The 15427-nt window shown below is 44.6% G+C and overlaps 1 protein-coding gene across 3 annotated transcripts in view; it reads left to right on the top strand.

The window, feature by feature from the left end:
- The window catches only part of UBAP1 (ubiquitin associated protein 1), a 33798-nt gene extending 21652 nt beyond the window's left edge, over positions 1–12146 (top strand). The window contains exons 3-8 of one of the 3 annotated variants that reach the window (XM_066569432.1): positions 158–282; positions 2135–3085; positions 6412–6450; positions 6903–7100; positions 8451–8552; positions 9987–12146. In XM_066569432.1, coding sequence (XP_066425529.1) covers positions 158–282; positions 2135–3085; positions 6412–6450; positions 6903–7100; positions 8451–8552; positions 9987–10127 — 1556 coding nt within the window. In that variant the 3' untranslated portion in view covers positions 10128–12146. The remainder of the gene's footprint in view (positions 1–157; positions 283–2134; positions 3086–6411; positions 6451–6902; positions 7101–8450; positions 8553–9986) is intronic. The other 2 variants (XM_066569433.1, XM_066569434.1) reach the window with 2 other exon arrangements.
- The last annotated feature ends 3281 nt before the right edge of the window (positions 12147–15427 follow it).

The following is a 15427-nucleotide window of genomic DNA, read 5'->3' on the forward strand; positions in this document are numbered from 1 at the left end:
TATATCATACATATATCTACATATATCATATCTGGTGTAGATGCTGCAGTGGAGATAAAGTAGCTCCCAAACACAGCAATGTGAGCCTGAACTGAAAGCGTGAAATTCGTGAGTTGTGAGGTTTTTTTCTTAATACAATTCCTGCTTCTGATTTCAGGGCCTTTCAGTTACCTTGATGATGTCCCATTTAAGATAGGAGACAAGTTCAAAACCCCAGCAAAGGTTGGATTACCCATTGGTTTCTGTCTGTCTGATTCTTCTCAGCTTGTCAGAGAAACCCAGGTAAGTGATATTTTGCCTTCCTGCTCTCTCTCCCCTCACCCTGGCCTCAACGTGTGGCGCTGTACATTCCAAGCTGTCACAGTTTGCACACAGACAGTCTTGTATTTCTAGAAGATCTGTTGGGCTATATAGAAAAGTAAAATATGATGGGTCATGCAGAAAGCTTCTAATTTTTATTGCCTTGAAAACCATTAGGCCTTTATTTTTAAGCATTTGTTTTAGTCTATCTGTTTCAAAGAAGCACAGTGGTTTTGTGTGCTTTAAGTTAGTTCTGAATGTTACCTTGACAAAATATGAATATAGTTTTTAATAGGATAAATCCTAAGAACTGATACACCCAGACAATGGCATAATTTTCCATTCTTATTTTCTGGGTAGTTCTGAGTGAGAGTTCTTTCCAAGCTGTGGGGCACACAGGTTACAGCTGGGTACATGGATGGCTTCCCTGTCCTAAGGAACATGTTTCTGCTAGTATTCTGCTAAAATAAATTGCTAGTAGCATAAAATCAATTCCTTTAGTGCAGCTGTTTGAAATCTAATCTGCAAATGCAGATTGTGATACAGGAGGTCTGATTGAATTATGCTTTCTCATTTGGATCCATGATTTTCCTTGACCAATCCCAATTGACGATTCTTTTTACCTTGTCTGTGACATATTGCCATAGATGGTTCTGCTTTTTTCTTGCTGTTTTTGTTCTCTCCCTGCCCTACATATTACCCTGTTATTCTACTTCATGGCTTTTCCCTCATAACCATTGAACAATTACCTGATTTTCCTAGTACCCATATTTCCACTCAGTTAAGCTGATGTGGGAGAGCCAAAGGAGATACTGATGTCCTGTTGCTGGCTTGATTGTGCTGTGTCTCCATTTTTCTGCCAAGCTGGGGCTCATCCAGCATAGTGTGCCTGTTCACCCTGCACAGTGTGGACTGTGCATCTCACAGTGGAATTTTACTCTTGTTATAGCTGTTAAGAGCACTGTTTAAAAAAAATGCAGGAAACTTAGCTTCCCACCCATATTTTTAGTATAAAAAAAAATGTGGATATTTTAAGACGGAGTTAGGCTCCTCAGAATTATGCCCTTTACAGCTAAGCCACTCTGTGGTCAGTACACTGGTAGTGAGTAGATGCCTCCCTGTGCTGATCTGGCCTTAAAAGACCTGATGTTAAATGGGAAAAGCTTTTGAGATCCTGTCACATCAGTAACTGCAGCAAAATCTGCTGCTGGCTGTATGTGTTATCATTGGTGTAGCCACTGTATCCCCTTTGGCTGGTGAGGCACTGCACTGGAGTGAGAAAGAAAATACTGCCTTAAACCAATGGGTGTAACACTCTAATATTAAGTCCCTTAGGAATCTTTTAGGGGAAACTGAGTAATACTGTATTGGCCTTTGGATGCACAAATACTCTGCTGAATGACTTGTTGAACTTGTGGACTGGGGATAGTTCAGTGGTGCCAGATCAGAGTGTCATTGTTCATCTAATAACTCATTAGATTTCCCCTTGCTACCTCCCTTGTCCTGGGGGAAGTAGGTGGGAGGGCTGTGAAACTGATCTTGGGATGATGAGTAGTTCTAAAGCAAAGCTAAATGGAGGAAGGAGGCAAAATACAGTTCTCTAATCCAGGTTGCAGCCAAATTTTACTGTTAGAGGTAAAATTAAGTACTTCTGGTGTCTGCCAGCTTTGTCAATCTTCAGGCTGTTTAAAAATGTTGCTGTTCCTAGTAATTCATGTAGCTCTTATTCTCTTTGCATTAATTTATGTTGCTGTTAGAAGTAGCAGCTATGATCCTTATAACTTTTTTGGTTTTTTACTTCCCCTTCTCTCCTTTCCCCTCCACGTCCATTCAGTATGACTTCTCGCTGGAAAAGAAAACAATCGAGTGGGCTGAAGACATCAAAAAAATTCAGGCTGCCCAGAGAGAAGCTGAACGCAAGGCAGAAGAAGCTCTAGCAAACTCAAAAGCAGCTCCAGAGGACAGCACCAAGATGGGGTTCTCAGAGGGACCTTGCCCTGAAGCCATGCCTCCTCCTATTAACCCCATCCTTGCTAGCCTGCAGCACAATAATATTCTGACTCCTACTCCAGCCAACACCAGCTCTGTGAAGCAAAAGGTCGTCAGTCCACCTCGTCCAAAGGCAGATTTCAACCCAGCTGATTTTGAATGTGAAGAAGACCCGTTTGACAAACTGGAATTAAAAACTATCGATGATAAGGAGGAATTAAAAAATATCCTTGAAATTCATGTTGGTACTACTGGGCCGATTGTTGCCCAGCTGTTAGATAATACCTTGCCTAAAGGAGGGTCTGAGTCTGTGTTGCAAGATGAGGAAGTTTTGGCATCCATAGAAAAGGCCACGTTGGACTTCAAACCCCTTCACAAACCCAATGGCTTTATCACTTTACCACAGTTGGGAAACTGTGAAAAGATGTCCTTGTCTTCCAAAGTGTCCCTTTCCCCCATCACTTCAGTGAGCAATATCAAATCCCTGTCATTCCCTAAGCTTGACTCCGATGAGGGGGATCAGAAATCATCAAAGCTCACGAGCACTTTCCACAGCACTACCTGTCTCCGCAACGGCACTTTGCTTAGCTCTTTGCAGACCTGTGCTCAGAGCAAAGCCAGTGAACTGAATGGACACCATATGCTTGGTCTTTCCGCTCTAAATGAGGACAGTGGCAGGGAGACATTATCCTCTTCATCCAGGCTGTCATCCCTGGCTGTTTCGACTGTTTGTACAGAAGAAGAATCATCTCAAAGCCCATCGACTACGGTAAACTCGGAGTGGAGTGGAACTGGGGTGAGAGGTGGAGATGCAGAGGCAGCTCTTGCCTCTAAATTGCCCTGTTACTTTGGTTATAATTTCATTTGCTAGGAGTGAATTGTAGATCCTCTTAATGTACATGGTAAATTGATCAGTCCAACAGGTCTCTGTGGCAGTAGTTCTAAACTTGAGATTATTACCCTGCATTTTGCCTCATATTTGACAGTTTTAGACCAAATCCAGTGATTGGGTTTTTTTAGCTATTCAGCTCTCATTTGTTGTTGATAATTGCACACATTTGAGCTAAGCATAAAAGGCATCTTCTGTGTACAGTCCTGCATTCTGTCCTATCCAGATGAGATATATCAGATTCTGAACTGCTGTTAGGCTTTGAATCAAATCTCTTCTGGTTTTCTTCCTTAGTTTGCTTATTTGCTGGAAATGGAGGAAATGCAGTCTTCTCAAGGAATAGAAGTAGTAGTAGGTTAAAACACCCAGATATGCTGCATCATTCAGGGAAGAAAAAAGTGCTTGCAGTTGACCTGCAGTGAAGTAAGCCTATTTTTTTTTTAGCTTCAAGCTTCAATTTCTTCCACATCCTTTAAAAATGTAATCTTTAAGAGGAAAAAAAAGATTATAGTGATGTGAAACCTTGTATTTGCCCTTTCTTGTGAAGGAGGGTAGTCATTGCTTGGTGGAGACCAAAATCAGTGTGAAGATAATCTTGTATTTTTAATGTTACAGTTATTCACCATACAGCTCTGAGATGCGAGATTAAGGAAATGAAGAGTCAATCTTGTTGCAAGTTCTAAAATCTGGGGACAGTAACTTCACATCAGGTGTTGTTTCTGTCTCTTTGTGACTAAGAACAGAGATTAGATTAAGTTTGTGGGGGTTTTTACGAAGAACCACAGATCTGGACACCAGTACTCATGAAGCCTAGTGAAAGCTGTGGAGTCAAATCCTCTCACTTGTTCTAAAATAATCTGGGTTTTTTCTTTGTCCAATAGAGGTAGTGTTTCAGTGATTCCCTGGTTTTAGTGTCGTGCTGTAGGTTTTTGTGTGACACCATGTGCTGTGAAACAAGTGATGCTGCTTCTCCCTTTTGTCCTCCCAGCTCTTTTTGGGGTTAGATAAATGCACTCATAATTGTGAAGTACAGTATTCTGGGAAGTAGTGTATCTGAGAGAGCAGAGCAGAACAGCTGGTTGTTGATGACTGGAACAAATTCAATGCTGTTAACTTTGGCAGGAGCAGCAGTGTGCTGAGCACCTGCTCACTGCTGGAGGTCACAGGTGTGGGAGGGGCCTGTATGCCTCAGTTGTGGAACACATGGCATCTCTGGGGATGAAAGATCACTTACAACTGGATACACTGGCATTAAGATGCCTGAATTTACACTCAAACAATTAAAATCTCTCTGCTGAATTAAATTTTTTTAAAGACCAAGAGGGAGAGTGTATTCTTGACAGTGTTGTAAGGGAAGATGCAAAATGGGAAGAGAAAATAGACTTATTAGGAGAACTAATAAGATTAATTCATTAATTTGAAACTATTTATGCTTTGGAAGTAGTGAACCAAGAAATAATTATGGTGATGGAATTTAGTTCTTCATGTTTAAATTCCAAGACTTCAGATTATACTTGTTTTATGTTTCCACAGTATAATTCCACTGAAAAATGATGGCTGATATGCAAGAAATATAAGTAAATGCAACAAAAGAATTGAAATAAATGTAACAAAAACCCTCAGAGTATGAAAACAGTACAACAAAATCACAGTCATCTCTGTGACTGGGAGCAGAAGGCTTATATCTAAATGTATTCCATAGTGATTTTTTTTTTCCCCTCACAAGATTAGAAATTTTAACTTTTTGAATTTGCAGTTACCATGGGAGTTTTTGCTTTACCACTGAATTGGATCTAGGAATCTTTGGATGAAAATAAATCTGGGGCTGCATAGGTTCTGTGGTGGTCCCCTCACTTTCACTTTTTCTTGAATCTCAGCATGTTGATTTTTGCAGCTTTAGCAGAGGTAGAAATGACTAATGAAGACAGGAGATTGAAATTAAGAAGATTGTGTAGGAGGAGTTGGCTTTTCCAGACTGTTGAATCTCTGGTGTCAGAAACAGTTTTGGTTTTCTTGGCTGCAGTGTCAATAACAAAGCATCATCCTTCCATTGATAACCCACTGGCTGACATCAGGGCTCTTTTCCCTATTTCAATGTATCCTATATTCCAGTACTGCCCTTGAAAAAGTGTCTGGAGAGAGGATGTGTCTGAAGAACACACCATGAGAATAGGTTCTTGGATACCCTAATGCATCAGAATGAATATGATGTCTCAGGGTTGGTTTTCTAGAAGAGAAATCCTTACCCTGGAAGATGTTTGGGAATGCAGAGCAAAACCTCCTTGGTGGTGGTTTGGGGTCTTTTGGAATAAATAAATGGAAATTGTCAAAATCTTAATGGATCTTTTCAGAATTGGTCTTCTGCAGGGGGTTTTTTGTTGTTCAGTTTGGGCACTAAGAAGGCCTTTCTGAAGGATGTGGACAACCTTTCAAGCAATCTGTGCTGGCATAATAAGTATTAAGAAATGCTAAAAGCTGCATTTCTCGGCCCATAGTGATTTCTTGCAGTCTGTTCTAACTCTGTTTAAAACGCAGGAGTTCTGAATGTATTGAACTGAAATGTGTAGCTTTGGTGGGGCCAAGGCCTGGCTTTGCACTGCTGTTAACTTGGGCAAGGCTGTACAAAGTGGTGGACTGGTTCTGCAGAAGCAGAGCAGGTGCACAGCAGGGAACATGACCCAGCCCTGCTGGTGTGCTGGGAGTGGGACAAGTGCTAGGCAGAAAACTCACATGTTTTTTTGAGCCAGTGTGGCATGTTGCTCCTGTGTGGTGTATAGAGTTCTGTGCTTTGGGAATAGAAAAGAGGTGTATTTTTCTCTGACCCCTTCACATAGTCAAAAAGTCCAGAGAAATTTTTAGGCAATGACTTCTAAATTATCACTGTTATGCAGGCAGTGCAGACTTGGTGAGGAGCTGAACTGGGGCTGTGTGAACAAGCAGCTGTTACAGTGACAGAATAAACAGTTTTGTAATTATTGTGGGGGTACACACATCCTTCTTGGAGTATAATCCAAGTATAGAGTGCTGAGAGGAGGAATGATCATTATGATGAGGATGATTCTATAGTTGCAGGCAGTGGGTAATGTCAGCATCTTGTATGTGGAAGCCTGATCAGACCCTAAAATCTCCCATCCTGTGGTAGAATCGTCTATAAAACCTTCCTTGCCCAGCTCTGGCAAATTCTGCTGACCGGTACATGATATTTATACTTGTTTTATTTGTGTGTTGTCCAGCAGGTACACCCAGACTACCAGGAAACAGAAAACCCTGTGGTAAGTTTCCAAATACACCTGTGTGCTTGCTTGCATTGGATCATGTTTATGGTAACCTTGGTAAGTGATGTTCCTTTGAGTACAGAAAACCATAGGTCATGAGTAAACCTGAGGAGAAGGAAGCAATCTGTGCTTCCTTTGAGGTGCAGGGATTGGCTATATCCCAGCCTTCACTGTTGCTGGGCTTGGGTGTTCAAAGGCTTTGGTCACACCAGTAGGAGGGGGTTCATTGTGGAGAATCTGGGTTGTTGATTGTTGCTTTGAGGGTTAAAAGAGTATGGTGGGAATCAGGCTACTTGGTTTCATCCTCACAGAGTGTAACTTCCTAAGGGCACTCTAGAAAACCTTTTGAATTAATTACATGGGGTATCCTGGTTCCAGCATTAGGCAGAAACAGGACGTGGGGATGCAGGAGATGACCATCACCTCAGCCTCTGGGTTTTCTCCCTTAGGTAACACACCAAAACTTTGCAGTGTCTAAAGTGCCCAATAATAGCAGCTGCACGAAGTGGCCGGGCGGTCTCGCGGCTGAGCTGCAGCAGGGCCTCTCCCCCAGCGAGAGGCACTGTGTGGAGACTGTGGTCAACATGGGCTACTCGCCTGAGAACGTCCTGAAAGCCATGAAGAAGAAGGGACAGAACATAGATCAGGTAAGAGCTCGTGCAGTGCAAAGAAATGCTTGATTGCATGCTGGTTCTCCTGGGAAGCTGTCTTGGGTTTGCAGAATGGGTGGGGTAAATACTGTTACCCCAATAGGGGGTTGCAACCTAGAGCTTGTGCTTATTTCTGGTGAGAGATTGCTGGAGTCAGCCACGCCTCTGTGTGCTGGGTTGGAGCCATGCTGAGTTTGGGATGGGCCCTTTGCTCTATGTGAAACTGGGGGGGAGTTTCTGTGTCTCCCCAAGAGCCACAAACACATCCAAAGGAAGCTTAGCATGGCTCTGTGTACTGTGTTAAGAGCCATGTGACAGAAGTCCAGCCACCTTCCTTTGTTCTGAGCATGAGGGTTTACAATACTGACGTCTCTCCTTGTGGAGAGATTGGCTCCTGCAGGCCTAAGACAGCTCTGACAGGCTCCTGCAGGGCCCCACTGACCGACTTGTGTGTCCTGGTGCTGCTCCTTCCTGCTCGAGCGCTGCCTCCAACGCCTGCTCAAACCAGGTCACTGGGCACAAAGCGCTGCTGGGCAAAGTGTGGCTCTTGGATCTGCTTCAAACAAACACTTCAAAGTGGGAGAACATGGCCCAGCCTCCTATGCTGGCCCTCAGCAGGCTGTGTGCTGCACAGAGCATGTCCCAGGGACTCCTGCTTGTGGGACTGATCTGCTGGCCCTTTCCCTACACACAGAGAGTGGCTTAAGCTGTGCGCTGGAGTGAACTGAGCTATCAAGTGGAAAAAAAAGGTCCTTAGGAGGGCAATTTTAAATCCTGCTCTGCTTGCAAGCGCTGGTTCTTTCACATATCTAGCATTGCCTACCTGACCCTTCCCCTTAAAGCTGATGATGCATAAGAAATTTGGCAGCAGTTTCTGTGTGCATGACCTGGGATTTGCAGCTCACTTGCTGATATGCTGAGCTGATCTTCAAAGGCTGACTGCTCTCAGATTGCATCAGCTTTTGTGGCTGTCTGAGAGGAAGCTAAAAGTAGACATGTCCTGGCTGCTGGACCTACAGTTTCATTTTTAAAACTTGTAGTATAAAAAACACAATGAAACTTCTGTTCTGCCATCAGAGGGCTAAAGATACACTTCTGAGGCTGCTCTGACTAGAACTGAGGGGATGGTCAGAGAGCACAGTAGGACAGAAGGGTTTGTCTTGCTTTCTCTGCACAAGCTGTTCTCTAAGGAGTGTCTCAACTCTGCTAGGAAGGACTGTATCTCTGTCCCTGGTGAAGTGCTGGGTAGAATCATGCCCAACCCCTCCCCATGTACCAAGGTGACATTCAGCTGCCTGCTGCAAGTGCCTCTCTGCAAACACAGTTTGTTTTCTTCATTCCCCACAGGTTTTAGATTACCTGTTTGCACATGGACAGCTTTGTGAGAAGGGCTTTGATCCACTTCTTGTTGAAGCAGCTTTGGAAATGCACCAGTGTTCAGAGGAGAAGGTGAGGGTGCGATGTGTGCAGGAATAGAAAAATATCCTGTGACAGGGAATTCCAGCAGCAGTTCCTCTGGCTGATTAATTCTGGTTTTCATGGTAATGCTGCCTTGTTTCCAAAACTGACTGTCAAAGGACATCTTTGTGTTGATAAGCTAAAAATTGTTAAAGCATTAGAATTTGTCTGTGCCATTCTATTAGTCTCATTTGCATCCATTTTTATGGGGACAGGATTTTTTTAAGACCCTGCTTATTGTGGTCGTATTGTTTTGAATACCCAGAGTTATCTTGTGGGCCAGGTGCTTGGTACAGATACAGTTAACTTCAGCAGCAGCAAATTGTCTTTCAAACCTTGCCAGCCTGCCCTGGCCATAAATTTTCTCTGTTGTGCAACTGCATCTGCCCAGCTGCTTAGCAAATTGGGTTAGGGCTTGCTCTGGAAGAAGCTAGAAAATGCATGTGTTGGGGTCTGGTTCATTGTCTGGCTGCTTTACCAGCACCAAAGGTACAGCAGGAGCAAGTAGCAAGGGCAGAGGACAGGAGGATCTTTTAAAGTCTGCCATCCTATTGTGTGACAAGTTATTACATGAAGTCTTTAGAGGTGCAACCCAACCCCTTCAAACCTAGATATATGCCTTCCTGCCTTCCTTGGACAAGTGATAATCTTATAAACAGAGCAATAGCAGTGCAAGGATGGAAAGTAACTTGAGTTTGAGAAACCCATTTGCTATTGGCTCAGCCCCAGAATTGGAAATTGCTAATCTTCTGATTGCCCATTTCAAACTGCTTGCTTGTTTGGGATATTTCCTTCTCATGGAGTGGCTCAGATGCACTGTAAATGGCAGAGGGTTCATGAAAGTGATCAGCTGACTCACTTCTTGCCACCTTGTTCTTCAAAGCTCAGGGAGGATTCACAGTTAGTGTTGTAAATATTGTATGCACACAGTAGAGTGTGCTAATCCCCCACCTTTGCCCTAGATCTTAGAAGCCAATTGATGGCAAGGGCTACGGCGCTGTTCCTGAAGTCCAAGTAACTTTAAAAAAAATCAGGTGCAGCAGGAGCTGCTGAATGGGGCAGCTGGGTGCCATTAATCAGCATTTTTGGGATCCCACATTGGGCCAGGTTGATAAATTAACTTCTAAAAGAGACAGAGACACACCATGGCAGGCTGAGCTTTGGCACCCTGGTTGAAGAGGGGTTTGGAAGTTAAGGACGGCAAACAGGGGACTGAAGGTCCCTGTGGGCTGCTGTGCCTGGATCTCTGGTGGCTCAGGTGCGAGCAAACTTTCTCCCAACAGAGCTGGAATGGGCTGTGCTTGGGGAGGAGGAATCCACAATCATGGCATGCTCAGCTGCTGAAGACAGGCTCTGTGCTACACCTCCACCAAGCACTGAGCCATCTGCTTTTCTCTTGCAAATAACAGGCTGTCTGTCTTTCAGATCACAGAACTTCTCCAATTAATGAGTCAATTTAAAGAAATGGGCTTTGAAATCAAAGACATTAAGGAGGTCTTATTATTACACAATAACGACCAACACAATGCTTTGGAAGATCTAATGGCCCGTGCAGGAGCTAGCTGAAGACACATTCCTGGATTCTTGGCGTGCAACGGAGCAGGACGAGCCCAGCCACCTTCACATCCAGTGTGACTTGGTCTCAGCAGAAGGAGTCCAGCTTTTTGCATACAAGGGAGAGTGTCTAAGCAAGCCTGCCTGCGTGCATCACTCCAGCATTTCTCTTTCCACTGAGGGCCAACTTTCATTCTTAAATTAAATTTTAAAGTGTCCTTTCCTAAGTTTCCTTTTTCCAGCTTGGCCACGGAAAGTTGAGACTGCCCAGCCTCGACTGGAATTGTACATAGGTAGAGATGGAGTGGTTCCCCCCTCATTGTTGCACTGGAGTTGGACAGAAGAATATTAAGTTGGTTCTGAAACTAGGATGCTTTGGCTCTTTGAAGCTGCTTTCATGGTGTCTTGTCTGCTTGTACTGAATTACTTGACTGTGTCACAGTCCAGATTACCTGGTTAAATTTGACCTTTAGTGCAATGGAATTTTATTTTTTGGTTGAAAGTTAGTCTGTAACTTAGTAAAACACTGGTTCAGAAACTGTCACTATGCATAAAGAGAGAACCTTGGGGTTTTTTTGTCCTCTTGGTTTTTGTTTTTTACCCATGCATCCAACACTTTTGCCAGACATGAGTGTCCAGTGCTGAGTGGTAGGTTCCCTTGAAGCAGGTAAGCTGTGAACTCAACCCAGACCTGCAACTTGTGTTGGTTCTTGAACCTGAAGGCAGAGAGCTGGGGCTCAGTATTGTAAATCCCCCAGGCTTGTAGGATATTTAAGACAATGCCCTCCTAGAAAGTCAGTTAATCTTTTTGTTCTAAATAATACACAGTGTGATGCAGGAGATTTCTTTCAAGCACTTTCTTTAAAACAAATATACTCACTGCATTAGTTCCATTTTTCACACTGCTATAGAATTACGTAATAATATCTAGTACTACAAATCAGGTTTGGGGTTGTTTTTGATAGTTCAAAGTATTACGTTGTACATTGATCAAGCTCTAAATACATGAAATATCAGCAGTCTTGAGGAATCTCTAATTTGCTAAATATTTTGATTCTGCAGAAGAACAACTAATAAAACCCTGAAATATAACTCCCAGTGTCATGGTTCCCATCTCTCATGCTCTTTGGCTTCAGCAAACGGGGACCTTGCTGGATCCTGCCCACCCAGGTGCTGCCAGCTCCTGTGGGCATGTGTGAACATTGTTGAGTGAACAACCAGAGGTCTCTGGGCTGCAGCTGCAGTGGTAGAAGGTGCTTTGCTTCTCTGTGGCTTATTTCTGTTTTGTGGCAAAACCCCAGCCTAGGGATCCAAACTCACGTTAGAGCCTGGAACTGGAGCATCAGCCTGCTGGAGGGCAAAATGTCTCAGCCCATTGCACCAGTGTAGGTTTTTCAGTAGGAGGTTTCACCTCACCAGGACTCCAAAGGGGATGGCATTTGTCTCCATTATGTTGTTAACTCTCTATGACCAAAACATCCAATTTAGGCCCAGTGTGCACTCATGGAATTCTCTGTGGGGTGCGCAACTGTGTGAATTAAATGTTTACTTAAAATGATGCAAGAGGGGGATCTGCTGGCAAGTATCTAGGAGATGTGGAGAGGGATGATGAGGAGGAGCAGGGCAGGTTGCCTTGCACATACCCCGTAGTGTTGACCTTCACCATTTTCTAGTGGTGGAGCTGAAATAAAGATTGTCTAAGAAGGACATTGAGCAGCTGGTGGGACAGCAGCTGCTGCCTCTGTGAGTGCAGGTAATGCACAGCTTTTCTTCCTTCCCAGGCGAGAAATGCAACAGTGAAGTGAGGAAATGGGGTTCCTGATTATTTGAAAAACCTTGAAAACAAAATTCAAACTGCTTTGCCGTCACTGCTGAGAGCATTTGGTTGTGTTGCTCGTTCTGGTTTTCTCAGAATTGCTACCCCAGCGATCCCCATCTGGTACCAGACAGTCTGGAAGGGGCAAGAAGTCTTTGCCAGCAAAGAAACAGCTATTTAGACCAAACCTCTGAATAAAATTATCTCTGATTGTATTAGTGTGTGGGTTTGTTTTTTTTTTCACAGTTCCCCTCCAAGGTCTGGTTCTTAACCCCACAGAATAATCACTTGGCTGTTTGAGCTCTTGGGGAGGTGAATACAGGAAGTGGCAGCTGTGAAGATGCAAGGTCTTATTTCAGATACCCATGCCCACCCAAATCTACCCTGGTCATGCTACTCTTGCTTTGGCAGTGATGTTTCTGGGTTTAAATCCTTGGGTGGCTGAAGGCATGAAGGGTATTGCTATGTTGGCATCTCAGAGAAGAAAATACCAGAGTGAGGGGTTAAGGGGGTGGCTTAGACAAGAGGAACTGCTGAATGAATGTGTAACAAGAGCCCCTGTGTGACCAGAGTTGAATGTTCAGGGTGCTGTGCAGCACTTGTTAATCTGGTACTGTCCAGGCACAGTTCATTGTGGCTGGGGGAGGTCCTGCTGGCTGGAGCAAGGCTGGGCTCTGCCCTGCTGCTGACTGGTGAGAAGGTTGGCTGCATCCCCGGTCACACGACTTTGGAGCCTTTCCTTAGGCTGTCAGGTCACACTGATTTATGTCCCTGCTGTGCCTTTGTCAGAGTTCCGTCTGAGATCTGTGTGCCTGGGCGGGAAGGCTGGTAAGAAGTGTAGAGACAGTGCCTAAGCTGGTGGTTGTGCTTTCAAGGAGAGCATCTTTGAGCTGCCTCCTCCTGGTTCTGGACAGCAGCAGCCTGGAGATGTCTCTGGTACTGCAGAGCCACCCTTCAACCCCCATGGCAGCCGAGGGCTCCTGATCCTGCAGTCGGGCTGCCCCAGTGCCCCAGGGCTTTTCTTGCCCGGCGTCGTGGCTCCTGCTGCGGATCTGCTGGAGCACAGAGCCCGTGTCAACAGCGTTCTGTGGCTGCTCTCCAGGCCAGGAACGGTCAGTCCAGCTGTGGGTCAGGGCACCCAAAACTTTCCACACCAACAGGCTCTGTGAAAATCCCCGTACAGATTTCCAGCCCCACTTAATCTTTTGCAGTCAATCGAATGGACATTTTGATGATGTTTACCTAAAATGATTTTCACCAGAGTTCTGTAGCAAACTGAATTTTATTTTAAATTCTGTCAATTATTGAAATAAAGTATCAAGCCTTTGCTAATAAGCATTAATAGTCATTGTTGCATCTGAATACAAAAGTGAATCCATTTTAGTTCTGTGTTTATTTGATGGTACATGGCCAAGCTCTCTAAATCTCTTAGATTGCTTTTATGACACTTGAATGCATGTTCAAGTTGAAGTGAAAACCTTTTGTAGCAGTTGTCAGTGAAATATCAAACAGTAGGAAGGGGATGACACTTAAAATGTTCATTTAGCACATTTTCACACAAGAATTAAAGCAGCAACTAGGTAATAAACCTCAAAGGGGAGAGAAAAATGTTACCATTTCTGACAACAGCTGGATAGTTTCTGTTGCACATGAGGAACCCATTGTTGGTATCTTTGGGGCGTGCAGCAATGTCCCTGTTATTGCCAAGGATGGGCTGCTTTTCACAGCCAGATGCTTTATTTTATTTTTGTCAAATCTCACCTTCAGTAGAGAAAATAAAATTTGGAGAACAGACATAATAAAATATTTAAGAAGGTATAGTCATGTGGATTGGCTGGATAACATATTTAAGAAAAAAAGATTGTATCAGACATTGGAAAATTGTGTGTGGTTGTTGTTTTGATTATTTGTTGTTTCTCAGTGTCCCTGGCTGTTCCTCGAGGGAGCAGATAGTTCCTGCTCTGGGAATTGCTGCTGGGGCTCAGATCTGCCAGATTTGCTTTTTTCACAGTAGATCAGATGGGATTCACAGGTGGCTCCAATCTGGCCGCTGACTTAACTCACATCTCCTCTGCTCACAGAAATTTTTGGTCACTCATCTGTCTTGTCACAACTGTGCCTGCAGATTCCGAGGTTAGGACATGGCACTGTGGGTTGTGCAAATGATTCTTGTGTGTTGCTTAGGAATAGCCAGCTTCTGTAAGACACACTAAATGCCTGTGAATATACTTTGCTCAGCTGCTTTTTAAAAACCTGAAAGAGTGATCAACCAACACTCATTTCCCAAATGTCAGAATACGTGGAGGGAAAATTTTCCTCCCTTGCACTGTTTCTGACTGGGCATCACATTTGCCTGTGACCTGTGCACACATCCTACAGTCTGACCTCTTCTTTGGTTTCAAATAGACTCGCCAAACTCCTCAGCTGCTCCCTGACAGCAGTGTTTGCTCATGCTTGCTGAGAACATGCCGGGGAAACTAAGTGCCCACATTTATTTTATGCTATCAGGAGGACTACCCAGCTGCCCTGTATTCCCCTCACCTTACTCACAGGAAAGCTCTCCCTGACCCCAGGAAGTGGAGGGAATCGGTGGTTTTAAACACTTGTTCCTCCCTGAGTGGTTTTAGCAGAGTGCTGATCTCCCACTGCTCTACAGCTCTCTGGTGGCTGTCAGGCACCACTGCTCTGTGCCATGCAGAAATACCAAGAGTTTTTCTCCTGGATGCCTCACAGCCCTGGGTGAGTGAGGGAGGCTTCTGACCCAGGTTCAGGTGCCTTGCTGCTGGTCCGTGACCAGGACACAGGAACCGTTTTGAGAGGCATAACCTCAGACCCCAGAGAAACTCTGCTCTCTTCTCCACAGAGGAATCCAGTCTCAGCTGCAAGATGGAGACTAACCAGTGCTAAAAACAACTCAACAGCTAGGGCAGTGACGAGGGATTTGCTTCTGTTCCCCAGGCCTACGCTGGGTGACATTCCTGGGAGTGTTTGCACCAAATATGCATCCCAGAGTGTCCCTGTGATTACTGTCCTGCTGCTCAGCCCAACCCGGGCTCCTCAGGGAGGCTGTGCAGGCAGGCAGCAAAACCCACAGCTGGTCAAACAGCAGTGTTCCATTTCCCTTGGCATTTCTGGCTACTGAGCAGGCTTTGAATGAGCTACCACAGGCGTTACTGAGGAGACACAGAGATGGATGAATGTGCTGCGACAGCCCTAATTTTGGAGTAGGAGTGCACACACAGCAAGTATGTCTCAAGGTCACTTGTGCCTTCAAAGCAAGTGGACTGGCTTTGTGGTTCAGATGCAATGCTTGCAGCACCAGGGCTTCTGCAGGGCTCCAGCTGATGGCTCCATAGCCCTTGATTCAAATACCAGTTTCACATGACAGTGCTGTCAGCAGCTTCTGGAAGCCCAGTGCCTCCAAGCAGACCCTGTTTTCATGTGAGAAATCTGTTCAGCTCTGCTCAGAGCAGGCATTGGACATGGTGTGCTGCAG

Source organism: Molothrus aeneus, chromosome Z (genome assembly GCF_037042795.1).
Source record: "Molothrus aeneus isolate 106 chromosome Z, BPBGC_Maene_1.0, whole genome shotgun sequence".
In the NCBI taxonomy this organism is placed as follows: Eukaryota; Metazoa; Chordata; class Aves; order Passeriformes; family Icteridae; genus Molothrus; species Molothrus aeneus.